The sequence below is a fragment of the Thermobia domestica genome, chromosome 12 (assembly GCF_964235325.1).
Source record: "Thermobia domestica chromosome 12, izTheDome1.hap1.1, whole genome shotgun sequence".
NCBI classification, from domain to species: Eukaryota; Metazoa; Arthropoda; class Insecta; order Zygentoma; family Lepismatidae; genus Thermobia; species Thermobia domestica.
In genome coordinates this window covers 8,112,158-8,130,854 of record NC_137465.1, presented here as the reverse complement: position 1 = coordinate 8,130,854, position 18,697 = coordinate 8,112,158, and the positions used below count along the sequence as shown (strand labels likewise).

At 35.9% G+C, this 18,697-nt stretch overlaps 1 protein-coding gene across 1 annotated transcript in view; it reads left to right on the top strand.

Moving 5' to 3' along the window:
• The window catches only part of LOC145667142 (uncharacterized), a 629,144-nt gene that overhangs the window by 473,099 nt on the left and 137,348 nt on the right, over positions 1 to 18,697 (top strand). Inside the window, exon 4 of the mRNA XM_081734883.1 lies at positions 1,714 to 1,831. Within this exon, the coding sequence (XP_081591009.1) occupies positions 1,714 to 1,831 (118 nt within the window). The remainder of the gene's footprint in view (positions 1 to 1,713; positions 1,832 to 18,697) is intronic.

The following is an 18,697-nucleotide window of genomic DNA, read 5'->3' as shown; positions in this document are numbered from 1 at the left end:
GAAATCTTTGAGTTTTACGTCCCACGATTATGCCGGTTAGGCTAAAGGAGACGGTGATGATGAGTAATGAATGAAATGGTGGAATGAAGAAAGTGGGAGGAAACGGGAGAACCCCGAGAAAACCCACGAGCACGGTGTTTGCCCATCACAAAGTTCACTTGGTGGGGGATGGGATCGAACCCGGGACTCCAAGCACCAGAGGTGAACGCTCTACCACTGAGCCACCGCGGCCCCAGGAATTCAGAAGAAACGAAAATATGATGAATGTTATCCAGAAATTGAATATTTCCTGTAAATTTGGATGGTCCTGCTTATTACCTTTTATGAGTACAAATTTATCAAAAATACAATGTCAAAAGTAACACTTTACATTTGGCGGGCATTTTAAATTTTGGAGGGAAAATGTATTAGCATGAGGCATGAATTTTAAATATTATACTTAATGTTCACTAAGATAGATTATAACATATTCTATAGTCATATAAATTAATACTAGGTCTCTTTGCGACGACCTGCCAGTAATCACAAAGTCCTTATGACGATGACGACAATTAGATAATACCCCACTGACATGGGGATATGAGAAATATACATTTTATATGATTAACAATGATTATACCAAAGTATTTTAAATTTTCTTTGTTAACAAAACTATTACAATTAAAGAATTAACAGTAATTATAGGTCTATTATTAAAATCACGTTACGTCTGGGGTCATTTCTAATTATACATTTCATAGTAATTTAAAGATGCTGAATCTAATAGAACTATTTTTAAACATATGCATTCATGTGGTGCTTAGAAAAGTAAACTCAAATTTGCGCTATCTATTTAGACCTATATATATATATATCTATATATATATATATATATATATATATATATATATATATATATGTATATGTATATATATATATATATGTATATGTATATGTATATGTATATGTATATATATATATATATATATATATATATATATATATATATATATATATATATATATATATATATATATATATATATATATATATATATATATGAAAATGAAAGTGATTATGTTTGTAACTTAATAACTCTTGAACCACCCGACCAATCTCGATCAAATTTTTAACGTAGATGACGTTCTTGCCTGGGAGTGTCTTTATCATTTCTTTTTGAAGGTGCAACTTAAGGGAGGAGGAGGGATATATAAACATGATCGAAAACGACATATTAGTATCAAATCTATAGTTTTGTTGGTCGCTGAGATGAACAATGACACTGCCGATGCCGTTTAAATCCAAATTCACCTCACAATAGTAATATTTAATTTTATTTGTATAGATTACTTAATGTTTACTGATTTTTCATTATATTTTCTTTGTTTCTATTGATTTAAGAGCGCTCAGAACATAGCCCTATTACTATTTTTTCTTATTTTAACCCAGTGAAGTGGATAATTGATGCTATTTTTTTTCGTGGCCCCCATGAACGGATATGAACGGATCAGTTTCATATAATTAATTCACTACTCTCAAATTACTATCAAAGGCGCAATTAGAAATGTACTTTTACCAATAGCATGATCGTTAGCTCTTTACTATACATAACTCTCAAAGTTACTGCTAAGAACCTTCAGTGTAAGTCAAAACTTTTATTTGTGCAATATGTATAACTCTTCAATTAGTAAGGGAATATATGTCTTGAAATGATTGTGTTTTGTTTCTTTCCAGTGAAACAAACGATTTGAACACGGGTTTGCTGATCGAGGTTTGGAGCAAAGGAATGTTGTGGGACAGGGCGCTCGGATATCATTGGATTCCTCTCTCCACGGTCCAGTACTCCAATGAGGTAAGTATTTTTTTATATACTGTGGTTCTAATTGATTACGAATGCAGTGATTCTCAGAGTTTCTGAATCAGAGTCTCTTTTTTGTCGTTAAAACTTAAACCGTAAAGCTCAAACTATTTTTCACTCTATACATTAAGATATACATATACAGTGTAAATTGTTCAGTAAACGTATAGAGAAATAGTGACGGAAGCCTCTAAACGGAATCTCTGCAAACTAAAAGACATTAAAGGTTGGAGTTGGTCCCCTTAGAGGGCAGAAGATAACAGCAATCAAAGCGGGCATGTGGAGATAAATGCTATGTAGCTATTTTTCCAGCTCGTCAACACCTGCACAGATTCAAATAAGCTAAAGAAAAATAAGCATATATCTGAACTGATTCAAGCTAATAGTACTTTATTACAGGACAAGTTGTTCACAGTACAAACACCACTAGACTTGTAAATAAGTCGCCAAATTGTCATTCAAAAATCACCAAAAAAGTCGCTAATCGGAAAAAATATTTTTTGTCGCTATACTGGAAGTCAAATCCCCTAAATTTAGCGACTTTTCCCTCAAATTGGCAATACTGGTGGAGCCAATCCCGCGGATGCATACTGGCTGTAGCCAGAACTTTTCACAGAGGCGTGCACAAAAGTAATTAATTCGATTCCCGATGAGGACACTCGGTCGAAAAAAGTATAAAACGCATTTTCAGGCCAGCCACCCTGAATGAGTTTTCCTGAATTTTCCTCATTCACACCAGGCAAATGCCGGGGTGGTACCTAACTTATAGGTCCCAGGCCGCCTCCTTCCCTCCCCAATCCTTTCTTCCTTCCCTTTCCCCGGATTGTGTGCTCGCCGAGGGACGTCATCCCTCAAATCGTGACGGGCTAAATGGCCTTAGATGCTGAAAGCCCAGAAATCTAAATCCTAAATCCTAAATCCCTAAAAGTAATTAAAGCAGAACTTTCATAAGTGTATCGTTAAAACTTAACCGTAACTTTCAGACTATTAAACTGTAAATTGTTTAATAAAGTTATAGAGAAATAGTGACATGTATATTGCCAATAGTAATTTATCAAATTACAATGAACACTAACATAGGAAATACGGTTGATGTTAAATATTGAATGACCGTTTATATAGCATAATATGTATTAATTTTCTCGGTACGCCTCTTCATCCTGCCTTTTGGACAATAACTGTTGTAAAACTTTGGTAACTTTAACAAAACTTGTATATTTTCTATAACATTTCCTAAATAGATCTATTTTTTGACGTGAAATCGGACAAACATAGAGATGAAAAGTATAATTTCCGCATTAGGCGTTTGGGCATAAAGAGAGTACATTTTTTCCCGCTCGTGTCTGCTAAGTGGGCGACATGTAACCATCAATAAGTGATATGGCGATAGCTATCAAAGCAGTTTGAGTACGTAAATAGTGCCACTGAAAGTAAATATCGTTTAATATGCCTCTTTTTCATAATCTCTCCGTAGAACTAGAGCTGCAATACATACATACGAATAATACTAATGTTATTGAAATTCTTTATAATTCAAGTTGAATTATGATCCACCCGGTTATTATCGACATGTGCTGCACATAATGCGTGGGAATGCGATGAAGTCTTCGTTCCAATTATCTGGTCGAAATTTGCACTATAAGATGCGAGGGTATTTCCAAAAGTTTTTGGTTTGAAACTGAAATATCACGTTACAGGTAAAACTCGTTCCTGGCATATTATGGAAGAGATAATGTATCAGTAAAACTTTGTAGCCTCGTCAGTATGTTGGAGGAGACATTTGAATCTGTACCTGTGGGTTGAGCTCGGATTCTCCATGGTTATGCTCCAGCTCAGATGACTGTAGTTGCCAAGGCTGCATTAAAAGACTGTGGCTCTTCGTGAAAATTACTTCGTGAAAATTCATCATCCACCTTACAGCCCAGATTTAACACTGTAGCCTGAACAACAACAACAACAACAGCTGTGTGGGTTGGAGCATTGTTATGCAAAATGCTTCCTTAACCCACAGCGACTGATTCAAATATAAGTCCCAAATAGACACAGCTAGACAGTTTTCTGTTACACTGTACAATTATCCTCCATAGGTGGAACATCATACGTGAACGGCTTGATATCGCGTGTGAAGACGAAAATTTTTCGAAATACTCTCGTATATTTGTCGATGACTTAATGCAGTGTTCGTAGTTTGAGGGAAATTTTGTAGGTAAATTTAGCAAAGTGACAAAAAGGGAATTTTCTATAAAATGTGAAAATTCAGAGAAATTTTCGAGCTGGCTGCTTGACCAATAAAATACTTAATTTATTTATTGTTCAGAAAGAAACCAATATAATTCTAATAGTTTGTGTGTGTGTGTGTGTGTTTGTACGTTTAAAGTAGCATAATTCTCACTATGGCTGGGTGTATTTGTGCATATATATATATATATTTTTTTTTTTAAAGAAAGTTAAGGTAAAAGTAAAAAATAGAAGCGAAAAGCAAATGAATAAAACAAGTGTGGTTGGAGCTGTCTTCAATATAGCTAATCATATCACATAACTTCTATCATAGGAATTAGACACTCAACAAACTAGGGAAAATTCAATAGGGAAAAGTTTCTTAAGGAAAGCTACGATCACTAACTTAATGTCGTTTTTATTCTGTCGAATACAGTAGCGATGTGTTTATTAATTTCGAAGATATAACTTTATTGCTAGTATTGATAAGTGCACGAATTTACAATTAATATAATAGAAATAATTTTAAAAATGTTATTTTTAATTAATTCATTAACTTTAGCTACTGAAGAAATTCTATATATTTTGTTTAATTTTTTTGCCAACTCTTTCGGACAACTTCTACAGTACTTGCCGCCGACAGAGGCGAGAGACAAAGTGCTGTATGATGATATAAATTAAATTTTTACATTACTTTGGTCTACATTACAACTACTGCCTATGTAGCCTATATATGGAACTGTTCGGAGTATCTGTCACTAACTTAACGGACTTAACTGTCGGAGTATCTGTCACGTAGGGGTATGTGGTCAATCTTAAGACAACATCAATACCAATATATATACAGCAGAATACAAACTGTCAATTATTATTATTATTATTATTATTATTATTATTATTATTATTATTATTATTATTATTATTATTATTATTATTATTATTATTATTATTATTATTATTGAGAACGAACGGCATAAAAATTAGTTTTGATTTTCTCCAAAACTACGCATGAGAATTCGGATCTTTCGATTGATATATGTTATCGTAGAACGATATTAAAGTTGGACAGAAATTTAAATTTAAAAAGATAATTGTAATTTTGCGCTCTATCTTATTAACCATCATATGTAAAAGGTGTCCCATAAAGAACGGGAACCTTACACGATTTTCATCTCTTGTCTTTCTGGTTAGTAGTCACGGAGCGCTGAATAAGCCATGATCACCCTCTGTTTACTGTACGAGTAGTAATTCACAACATTCACTACATTTGCAGTAAGTTTGTACAGTGGCAAGACGCTGTTCCGCTGTGAAGCGCTTCATTCCTACCCGTACAGGAAACAGATGGCAATCATGCGCTATTGGGCGCTCCGTGACTACTACCCACAAAGACAACAGATGAAAATCGTATAACGTTCAGTGCTGCCAACTTACGGGAACAGAAATAGCGGGCATTTCAAAAATTACGTTCTTTCAAAGACACCTTTTAGTGTCGTATTTAGATCTTGATCATAGCACATCTCACGACTAGTTCCACCTTAATACTTGGCGTATTGACATATTGCTCTAATTTTTGGATTACATCTTTTCCCGTAAACTTTACATAAGATTTAGATTCACAAATATCATCATGTTCATCTCAATGTGTTTTATCAATTGGTATGTCTCTCATCTGTGGATAAAGAACGCTAAAAATATGATAGTTTCTAAATGCAGAAACACGACAATCGATCATGAATATATTATAACGAAATTAAATTGCCACTTTTTATATCATTATTAAAACCTGCAACAATAACATTCCGTTAAATGTATGTCGATTTTTACATGAAACACTAAGAATAATGATTCGAGGCTCCTCAATTAACTTCCTACAGCTTGGATTTAAAATAAGTCAAAGATAATGCAGTATTTACCCGATCCTGTCTTCAAAACATGCTTCTCAAAATGTGTTCAATAACGTTTCTAATTTTTATTAATAATGGTGTGTACTGCATAGGGTCTTAAGAGCTCTTGTTACTGCTTGAGATTGAATAACAGGTTAGGACGATTACCAAGGTGATCAGACCAAACTTTTCTTTTAAAAAATCGGGAATATCACACATTTAACTGTTTGTACACTTACATATAATAGTTACTAGGTTTTTGTTAGGTTCTTAGAATAGGATTTTCTTTTCGTATAAAGCAGAATAGGAAAGCTTAAAAGAATTCATAAATTTTAATCTTTTATCGTGAATTCTGGGATTAATTTTTCTTTGCTTTACTAACTAATTGAATAAGCTCTGTGAACAAGTTAGGAGTATAAATAAAAATATATTATACTTATTATTTAACAAGTATCAGAAGTAAGTAATTCTATTTTTTGGACAATAATTGTGAAAATTTTCCAGCAATCACAAGAGCAGCATCTAACAGTATCATTTTTAACCTTAATTCCCAAGACCGTAGCCAGCCCAAAAATGTAAGGGGGCCTCGGCTGAAGTTAGGGGGGCCCGATTCAACCATATGATAATTCATCACCATATTATAGTTCATTTGCAAGCCTACCGTGAAAATTTTAGGGGGGCCCGGCCCGCCTAGACCCCCTGGATACTGGTCTGTTATTGCCTACAGCTTTCAGACGAATAATTCAGCTTAGAAACATTTACGAAGATGTGTGTCCCTTTATAGCATTGTTACTATACAAGAAATGGATCTACAGTTTTATGCTGTAATCCGTACCATCGTACTCTTAACAATCTCCCTTCGAGAATCGAACCTGATACCAGGGGTGGATCCAGGACAGACTTCTGGGGGCCTTGTAATACTGCTACTTAGAGCTACTTTTAAGAGCTCCAAACTCTGGGGTTGGTTTAAATTATATATAAAATAAAAAAATCCTCTTCTGGGGGGAGGAGCGATCGCCCCGATCGCTTTCCCCCTGGATCCGCCACTGCCTGGTACCATGCACACCAAAGGCACATCCACTAGACAATAGGTCAGCGGAAAAGGCTTAATATGATCTATGTTTAAGGCTTTTACTTTACGAACTTAAATTTCTTTATTTATTACTATGTTTGCTCATGTGTCCGTCTGTCTGGGGGACAAAAGAAATCTCTGCTTATGTGGCCGTCCGTCCATAAGACAAAATAATTATTCATCTGTTCATTTGTCTGGGAGACGACGGGAAAATTTTATCTCCTTTAACATTAGGATTGTTTACCAGTATTGAATGGAAATTAAAAGAGTATTTTGCGTTGTTTTGTTTTTGTCTTTGCATTCTAATTTATCTCCTTAAGAGTCTTCATCCCGGCGAAATTAAAATACCGCTAATTTTACAGTAATTATGTGATATCTTCAAATAGATAAAAGATAATTGAAATGTGGAACAAGAGCGCCCTAGACAATATTATTTTACATGAGAAACCGTTATCACGACTCACTTATCTGCTTTCGATTTCGAGCCATTTTGAAAATTGGCATTTATTTTCGCGTTTCTAAACAGCTGAAAAGGGAAAGCCACTAGGTGACTTGTGATAACGGTACCTCACGCAAAATAATATTGTCTAGGGCGCTCTTGTTCCATATTTCAATTATCTTTTATCTATTTGAAGGTATCACATAATTACTGTAAAATTAGCGGTATTTTAATTTCGCCGGGATGAAGACTCTTAATGTTAAGAAATGCTTACTAGCACTGAATATAAATGCAAAGAGCATTTTGTGTTGTTTCGACTGATTATCTTGAGATTATACTCATATTTCCTCTGAATCCAATATATTTATAAACGTTGAAAGGTAGAGAAAGTGACTTTTGTATGGATTTGTCGACAGAATCGATGCGTATTAGTCACGCTTCTTGGCCCGATAACGTATAGCTTTGTTGAGTCTTTATAACAAGCACTTGAGCTTTCTAAAATGGATGGCGGAAGAGTTCTATTGACATCCATCTGTTTCTCTTCACATCTGGCAGAAACGAGAAAGGCCATTTTCCCACGGAGAAAGCTTAACAAAATTTATTTTCACTTTCACTTAAAGATTTTCAGGTTGTCACTTGCTTGTAGAGTACATTTCTGTCAAGGAATTTTAGACTTTCGAACTTTGTTATGCATTAGTGTTGAAAGTTTTATTGAATCCAAATCAGAATTGGTTCAAATTTACTATTAATTACTATCGGTTTCAATAATGAGTTATACAGAGCAAAAACTATAAGAAATATCAAGATGCGGTTCCTTGCAAAAAATTGACCATTCCAAGAATAGTTTTCACTTCTTTTCTTAACACTTTATCCAAACCAGAAGTGGCACAAATTAGACATGTTTGGTTTCAACATTTATCGACATAGAACGAAAATGATAAAAGTTATCGAGAAGCGGTTTTCTGCTAACAAAATAGCGTCTTAAGGCAACATACCGTGACTATCCGCAATATTTTACTACTTTGTTCCCCCCCAGCCAAGTACCCCACCACCAATCTAATAAGCAAGGGTGGGTCTTGGAGGTCCGGACCAGGCACGTAGCCAAGGGGGGGGGGTCCGGCCCGGACCCCCCCTTCGAGACCAGAAATGAAAAAATTAAGGAAGGATAAAACAAAATGAAATGACAAAAAGAAGGATCAGCGTTAAAAATTAAAAAGAAAACTACAGGAAGCTTTTGCTTACTCTTTCTTATGAGGAGATTTGTATTACTTGCAATATGGTGGTGAGGTAAGCGAGGTATTTTGGAAGAGTCAGGGAATTTGAAATTTCAAGAAAAGTTATGGAATTCTCAGAATTCCTGCTATTAGTCAGGGAGATTTCAAGCTTTCGAAAGCATAAGTGCCGTTGTGTAACAGCGTGGGCATTTTTAATCATAACTTTTCGTCATCGCATCCTTGCAGTATCAAACATGTTATTTCAAGGACAATTTTCTGTTGCTCCTTTAACCTGTCATTTGGAACCGACAGTAGTTGACGGAATAATAAAAACAAAAAAAATATGTTGAAAGAAAGTTCTGTTAGCATTTGATTCAACAGAGAAAGGAACGCATATATTGTAAAACTAGTTGAATATACATATGCTTCGCACAGGGGCTGTATTTGGAAGTCAACGCCTGTGGGAGTATCACCATTGATCTCAGCGACCGCGAAAACTATGGATTTGATACTAATATCGGTCATTTTGGGATATTTTTTACATGCCTCGGTATCCACACCCCGCTGGCTCCCGGCCCGTATACTTGCAAGTCATCGCTAATTGAAGTGTCACCATTGATTTCAGCGACCGCGAAAACTATGGATTTGACACTAATATTGGTCATTTTGGATTACTTTTATATGTCTTGGTATCTCACCCCCTTCCGGTGACCCCCGGCCCGGAGGCGAATAGCGTGAATTTGGAAGTTATGCGACTGGAGTTTCGCCATTGATTTCAGCGACCGCAAAAATGTGAATTCGGCACTAATAGCTCAAGTGGTAGAGCGTTGGCTTCGCATTTGGGAGGTCGTGGTTTCGAATCCCGCTGCCTAGCATTCTGACTGAGGTTTTCCAGGGTTTCCCTCAGTCCTACCAGGCAAATGCCGGGATAGCACCTACTAAACAGGCCCTGGCTGATACCTTCCCAAATCCTTTCCATTGTTAATGTTGTTGGATATCCAATGTAAAATGGCTTCTGAGCTGTATCTGGTGATTGTTAAATAAATAAATAAATATTGATCATTTTCTACTACTTTTACATGTCCCGGTAAACGCCCCCTGAGACTCCCCTGGTTCGAATTTCGACAGAAACGTTTAACTCTGGTCTGGAGCTTGGACCAAGGTATTCGTGACTAAAATTTGGTAACTCTAGGTCAATTTGTCTGGTTCCCAAGCCGGTTCCGGTAAAGGCCCCCCTGAGACCCCACTGTTTCGAAATTTAAAAAAAAAACGCTTGGTCTTGATCTGGGGACTGGGCCAACCCCTGACCAAAATTTGGTAACTCCCGGTCCACTCGTGTGGTCCCCAGGCAGCACACAGGCAGACAGACAGACAAACACACAAACAAATTCTTCATTTTATTTATATTAAAGGATAGTTTACAAGACAGTATTCAGTATGTACTTTTTATAATAATTGAGGTCATAACGAAAGGAAAATTGTTATATTTGAATAAACAGGAGAAGAACGTAAATATTGCAAAATCTTTTTCAATACTTTTTTTTTATTATTTTGCTCGAAATTTCTTCATAGTTTGTTATTAAAATACTTGCCAACATATCCTCATTTTATTGTCCTAACAAACCAATATATGTTGATAGTAAAGTAGTTTAGATTGATCGAGCGCCTGGGCCTTCAGAATTTCATGCCCCCCCCCTCCCCGCCGTTACGAAATCCTGGCTAAACGAACCAATATATGTTCCAGTAAAATAGTTTAGTGATCGAGCACCTTTTGTGATGACCACAATATTTCATGTCACGGACCCCCCCCCCCTTCACGAAATCCTGGCTATGTGCCTGTCCGGACCCCGCGAAATTTCAACTTTCCTGTAAATTTAGACTAATTTTATGGGTAATTTTACAAACTTTAATATAATTTATCCTCATATTAAACTTGGACTCCCTTGTAAAAAAAAAAAAAAAAGGTGTTGAATCCTTTCGAAATAAATTCCTGGGTACGTGCCTGCAGGGCCACGCACATTAGCCAATCAAAATAATGATGTATTATGCTATTCTTCTGTGCATAATCCAGACACACACACACACACACACACATATATATATATATATATATATATATATATATATATATATATATATATATATATATATATATATATATATATATATATATATATATATATATAATCATAGTTCTGAGTATTGTATGTGAAGGAAGAAAAGAAATTACAATATTTTTGTAAACTTTTGGTCGGTCCAAAAAGACAGAAAGTGACCGTCATGAAAACATAAGCTCAAATGCGAGGATAGTATTAAGATAAGTCTCGCAAAAATAGAAATACAAAGTAGAAACTGGATCCAGTTGGGTAAGGACAGAAGTCAGTGGAGAGCTTTTGTGAACGCGGCATCAAACCCCTGGGTTCCACAGACCATAGACGTAGTTAATTGTGTAAACTTGTGTGTTCCAAATGACTTCGTCTGAAGAGAAGACAAAAACAGTTCCTTCCTGACTTAGTGGAACGCATATATTTAGATCTACATTCCTCCCTAGTTTAAACAGATTAAAGGGACCAATAGCGTTCAATGTTGTCGATTGTACCTAAGTTCTGACTGTACAGTAAGTCTGTGATTACTAATATGTACAATTTCAATATGACAAAAAAAAAAAAGAAGAAGTAACAGAGCACTTACTTTTAGTTTAAATGTTTTATTTTAGTATAGAATATGTGTAAGTTTTGCAGCTCAAGATAAAATGCCTTTCGTTTTTATTTACTGTAATAGAAACTAGTTTGAGTCACAAGAAGTAATTTGAGCTTTCCATAAACGTATCGTGTCATGGTATGAGACGCGTGGGTCCGATTCCCTTGTGGCACTTAACTATTTCATATTGGATAGTTGGATTTGTAAGTGTTAGTGTTCGAGTCTGTTCTCGGGGAGGATTGATCCTATGACTTGTATCATAATATTCATGGAGGTTTTGCGCATTTTTCAGTATTAATTCCAAGACATATTTTGTTATGATTATTCTATATTGACCCAAGTGTTTTTAATGAAATAGTATCATAACAGGTCATGTTAAAGTCAGGTAAGTTCTATTCGCGAGCAGTGATTAATCCTACAGTATCACAGTTAACGGCAACTTACATTCATCCGCTACACCATATGCTTACACTTGAGCGAACGTAAATTTTTTAATTCTCTTTGCTCCAAGAGGTGGCTAGGGCGATTATCTCAGCAGAGGTCGTTAATGGTATCAATCAGCTAATAACTTCAACGGTGACTTTTATGGCGGCTATCCTAATCCCACTTTCTACAATCGGAAGAAAGATAGTGGAAACTACATATCTTACTCTTAGACGGTAGTGATTACTCTCCAGGGGTTGACATCTACCGAACGAAATTGAAATCCAAGTGCATGATCCTTTTCTTGTTGTCTATCAAATTTTATTTTATATCTAGAAGCAAGGGCGCCGATCCTGGGAGGCGGAGGGGGCCCGGGCCCCCCCAAAGCTCATGTGGTTCCCCTATTGTATTTATGAATATACACTATTTGGCATAATTTGAAAGCAATTTGTCTTAAAATCTTCATATATATACTTTCTGCATCTGAATGCCCCCCCCCCATTTCCGGAGAAATCGGCGCCCTTCTCTAGAAGCATTGTATTTGACACATTTCTTTATCAAATAACCAAACATGTATTTTTATGAGCACGTGTAAGCTATTGCCATATGTACAGAAAGGTCCAAATTTACAAAGTGGATAAAATTTACAGAGCTAAAGAAAGAGTACAGGGCACTGCACTAAACTTTCTTGCTCGCACTTCTTAAACTGAATGATGTCATGCTATAGTCATTACGGATACATTTATTTATGAAATAGATATGAACTTACTAGGATTAGAATTAGGAATTAGATTTCTGGGCTGCAGTAATCTGTCGCCATGTTAGCCCGTCACGTATGAGTGATGACGTCCCTCGCCGATCACACTATCCGAGCAAAGGGAAGGAAGGAAGGAAGCGGCCTGGGAACTGTATGTTAGGTACCATTCCGGCATTAGCCTGGTGTGATTGACGAAAACGGATGAAAACCTCACTCAGGGAGGCTTGCCTGAAAAAGCTTTTACAATTTTTCGACCGAGTGTCCTCACCGGGAATCGCACCCGGGACCGCTGGTACCAAAGACGAGAGCATGAGCGACTATGCTATGCAGGGCCACATCAGCAAATTTATAATAGGACTTATCGGAAAACTTTGTCAGATGGAAACTACCTTCAAGAGCAAACTAACTCTTGAACACTTTTTTCATGCAAAATTACTTTATGTCCTATTGTAGAACTATTAATAAAATACTTATTTTTTTTAAATAAGAATAATCAGATAAACAATGTTTGAAAAAATAGTCCAAAAATTACCTCAAGAGTAAACTACCCCTTCTCGGTTTTTTAATGCAAAATGCTTTAGATATACCATTTATTGTAGAACTGTTTTTTTTTTTATATATTATTATTTACGAGATAAGGATAAAACCAACTTAACACTTTCTTCATAAATTTGTCCGGAAAAACTCACCTTAACTACTGCTTTTGAATTTTTCATTGAAATTCTGGTATTTTAATGAAATATTCATTTCTGAAATTACAAATATCAAACTTTTTTTTTTTTTTTTTTTTTTTTAAGGAAATCGTCCGAAAACTTTCACCTTAACAGTAAATTTCGTTTGTTTTTATTTCATGCAAAATGACATACTATATTGTAGGATCTTTAGTGAAATTTGATTTAAAAGAAGTGAACGAGTCCTTTTCGATAAAATTGCGCTTCCTTAAATTTTTACTCGTCAGTAAACGACTATTATATTTGGCGTTAGGAAGAAAGTTCCAAATACCCCAGAAAACATCTTATAAAAACTTTGAGTTTGAAATTAGGTCCCAATACGTTGAACGCTATGACTTCTAGGCGATTAAACATAAAACTTAAACATGTAGATGAAGATAGGCTTTGAAAATGACTTTTACGTTATATAGAGACCATAAAACGTGTAAATCTTTTGAAATCCGGATTTATTTTTATCACGATCATTGTTTTCTTCTCTTCTATCGGCACTTAAAAGTAGAAAGGGAAATGTTGTCGTTGGTGAAACATTTGTCTGTAGAACAATTCATGATATTAAATTCATTTTTTATATAGTCTAGTCATCGGGCCTTAAAATTTGAGTTCTAAGGGCAAATCATGTAACAATTTGGCATCCGATATTTTTTGAATATATACCTATCACTCATCACAAAAATGCCGGATGCCAGAAAAAAATGCCTCACGGAAGGGGAGGGGTAGGGGAGAAACCCGAAAGTTTATCCGTTTCTATTATTCACTATATCTCCGTAACTGTTAGAGCTAGAGTATCCAAACTTTTTTCATTTTGTTTGTCTAACTGTATTCTACAATTTAACTGTAGTGCATTTTTGGACTATATGTAATGGGTTTCTTGTTATTTTCATTTTTACTTAATATTGGTTGCGCGTGACGTCAGTTTTTTTTAAAGCCACAAATTCTTTACAAGATAGTATTCGGAAAAATGTTTCCTCTAAAAGTTTTTCGACATTTTATGCTTTTTCAAAAAATGTTTCCTTATATTAGTGTAGGAATAATAGTGCATGAGTTACATGTGACTTTACTCTGTCGTGTGCGAAACTGATCACGGCGCGGCCCAAGAGTTACCTTCCCACAAACGGTAGATATTAGCAAATTGATGATGATTAATATATATATATATATAATCTTGTCTGCGTGCAAGTATATAATCCTGATGATTAAGTCTGTCTATAATCTAATTAAAAATGTCCATTTTTAATATCAATTGAGGGGCTTTTTGGAAAAAAACCCTTGTCAAAACACTAAGTTTCTCTGAATAATGAGAAGAAAGATTTCTCTAGTACACTGTATGAGAAACTATGCAAATCTGTTTCTTTATAACTGTCTCTGATAGTTTATAAAACATGCACAAACATGCAGTTTTCTATTCAATTTTCTGCGGAAAAATCTTGTTTCGACATGGGTTGTTTTTGCTACAAGTCCTTAGATTTATGTAGGGCCTACTACGTAAATGGTACTGAGCAAAATAAAGCAGGAACCAGATTTCAAAATCGCCTTCGAGAGAGAGTTATGGACAATTTGTCATCCACGTTTTTTATATTTTACCACCTTTACCTCTTACCACTTACTGTAACGGTAAGTAAAAAGCAAAAAATAAGATATGCCTAACACATTATATAAATGATGAGTTTTTAAGCTGTTAAATCTTATTTGCAGAAGAAGCACTTGCCTATTATTAAGATTGTGTACAGTTGCTATAATACAATAAATATATAGTAAGAAACGTAATAGAAGGAAGCCCATTATATATAGCTCAAAAATGTACTACAGTTAAATTGTAGAATACAATTAGACAAACAAAATGAAAAAAGTTTGGATGCTATAGCTCTAGTAGTTACGGAGATATAGTGAATAATAGAAACGGCTATACTTTCGGGTTTCTCCCCCTTCCTTTCCGTGAGTTTTTTTTTTTTTTTTTTTGCATCCGGCATTTTTGTGATCAGTGATAAGTATATATTCAAAAAATATCGGGTGCCAAATTGTTTTTGCCCTTAAAATCGAAAAGGAGAACACTTTTGTCAAGTTGATGGCGAGGTTAATGTTAAAACTTTTAAGTATTGTGTCTAATTATAACCAACATGAATGACACTGATAAAACTTGAAATAGAACTAGTAAATGAATTATTTATCTCCTGATAGCTATCTAAAGATATGGCGAGTTTTGTAAGAAAACATTATATCATTATTAACCGTCACTTACAATAAATAATAATGGACAAGAAGACCAAATAGAGAACATTTGTTAAATTTCAAGTAACTTTCTACTTCTATTTCTTGACACAAATTACACTTAGGCTTTAAGTGATAACAACAAATGAGTGATGTCATCTCTGGGAAAACTAAATTACTTGACAGCCTATGAAAATGTAGAACAAAAACCTGGATAATGCTAAACATTTACAGTATAGTTACAGTTATGCACCTGTTTGTGCTAAAATATCGGAATTCTGGGTGAGCCTAGCTACAGCCATGCCTATACAAAAAAAAAAAAAAAAAAAAAAAAAAAATCGTTGAGTCCAAGCCAGTGTTTCTTCTAGACATGTTTTTGGCGAACACTGCCCCCCGGAGAGCAAAATAAAACTTCTATAACATAATAATAAATATAATAGTACCGCGTGTGCCCCTCCGACTAGTAATTGTGCCCTCCCGGAACAATTCTGAAAGAAATAAGCTTTGGGATGGGGGAGAATCGAATACCAGGCCCGTAGCCAGCCCAAAAATGTAGGGTGGGCCCGGTAGAAGTTAGGGGACCTGACGCAATCATATTATCGTTCATTTGCAACCCTATCCTGAAAACTTTATGGAGAGACTTTTAAAAATTTAGGCCCTGGTGGATACGGCTTGTCCAATACTAGAAGCCATTACGTTTATGCAATATTTAACAGATAATATTTTGTATCCGGTAAGTAATCGTAAAATACTTCCATCAATATTTTCAAGAAAGAATAACAGAACTAGTTTTTTTTTTTTTTTTTTTTTTTTTTTTTAACGGAAAGAGTAGGCCTATAGATGAAGTATAAGATCAAATGTTCATCCTACATCAATCATTTCCCTGTTAAACAAGTATTTATTGAGAAAGTGGACAAATGTATGTTGAATTAGAAAGTGTAGGGGTTACGAACCTAGTGTTGTCAACAAGTTGATACAAAAAGTAGCTAAATATGAGATGAAATAACTCCAATTTTGGGTGAAAAGTCGCTAGAATCTGGTGGAGCCACTCCCGCGGATGCACACTAGCTGTAGCCAGAACTTTTCACATAGGCGTGAACAAAAGTAATTTAAGCAGAGCTTTCTTAAGTGTGTGAACAAAATGGTGAATCATATAGAAATAAGGAAGTTTGTGAATTTGTACAGTCCGCAGAAAAAAAAACCCTGCAACATGAGCATGTAAGTTTATTGTGAAACTACGCCCAACAGCGCAGGGAATCAACATATGTGGCACGAATCACGCCAGGAGAAACTTCGCGTCCTTACCTGTACACTTATTTTGGAAAAAAGACTTCGTAGTTTCACAATAAACTTACATGCTCATGTTGCAAGTTTTTTGCTGCGAACTGTACGTGTGTGATTTCAGTATGAATTAGAAAGTTTTCATATTTACTAATTATAAATATTTTATGAACAACTCAATATTTTGGCATAACTATTTTTTTAAAACAAATAGCAATAATTATCTCGAAATAACTATCAGAAAATGTGCAATTTTAATGAAAATTTGCGTGTGTTTGTTTTAAAGCTTTTCATGTAGACCACACTTTGGAGAGTAAAACTCAGTGAAGGATAAAAAAAAAAAAGTTCCTTCAACTTTCAGAAAATATTTCGGGGTAACTTTCGTAAGTGAATAAATAAATAAAAATTCCTATTTACTTTAGTAATTAACAGTGAGCTATGATTTGGATAAAGTTAGAACAAGAAAGGAACAAGATCTATTGTGATAGCCATAATATTTCATGAACTTGAAATTTTAAATTGATTATTGGTTAGAATTCCTTTAAACACCGACAGCATATTAAAAAGGATTTAGTTCTTCAAAAGGGTATCCGAACCAATAGTCACTTCTCAGGTTTGTATCAGAAGCAAATATCGTCATCTGAGTTCGAACTTCGGACCACGTGTACGGAACGCACACGCGTTAGTACTTGGCCTACACCGAATAGACGCACACACACACATGACCAACATGCATGAAAGATTTGTTTAATTATGCATGTTGGAAGAATTTTTTGCACACACATGTAACAACTTGTTGTCCAACTTAGTAGAAGAATGAATCGGAAGGAAGAATCATGTGATTTCTTCCGCTGTCGTGATTGGCGAACCTAAATATAATACAACCAACTTGTATGAACGAACCCATACATGGTAAACATACATGAAGAACGGCAAAACCATCATGAGTGTGTACAGAAGATTTTGAAAATTTCAACGTACATGAACAAGACCATTCATGATCAACTTGCCTGTAATTTTATCATTTTTCATCCATGTTGGAAGGCTTCTTCGTGCATGTGTCTGCGTATATGGGCTCCTAAAGGCCCTTGAACACAGGTTATATTCGTAAGATTTTCTCTCTCTCTCTCTCTCTTCCCATCAGGATTCTGCCGCCTACAGTCGGACAATTTGTCCATGCCGACCAGATGCCGCGATCGGATTGCCGGCGCCGGACGCTGGCGTCTTTCAGCGTGATTTTCGACCACGACGAATAGTTGCCTTGCCGAGCAGTCGGCAAACAGCCTTAAATGAGCATTAAATACGCCGGCGCCGCCGTCTGAAAGTTGTCTTGCCGAGCAGTCTGCAAACAGCCGTAAAGGCGCAGGAAATACGCCGGCGCCGCCGGCATAAGGAGTCGGCAGAGGGTCGGAAAGCGGCCTTTTCGACTGTTTTGCCGACTCTGACGGTCGGCAACAGTCGGCAAAGGGCGATTTTCGACCGCTTGCTGCCTCGGCAGAAGGTCGGCTACTTTGAAGAAGCAAATCGTCATGCCGCCACGGACGGGTGCCGGGTGCCTTCGGCGGCCCGCCACCGTCGACGGCGGCAATCCCTCTTTCCAACCGCGACTTCCTGATGTTTTTTTCCCGGTAGGAGGCAGCGGGAATATAATTTTTTATTGAAGGGCACAATTGAACTTCAATTATACAATAATGATGTTTTTAAGAACTGTAAGCGTTTTCGTGGCTATATGGCTACCGTACGCGTCTTCGGTTCGGGAGACCAAGGTTGGATTCCCAGTGTTAATTCATGTTGCTCGAATCTCACGTTAAGCTGTAAGTCCATATCTCATATAGCTTCGCTGCTGAAAAGAACGTAAAACCAAAAATCAACCGAAAGCTTTTAAGAACGCTACTGTAAACGGGAACTTATCATCAATAACATTTTATATGCTTAATG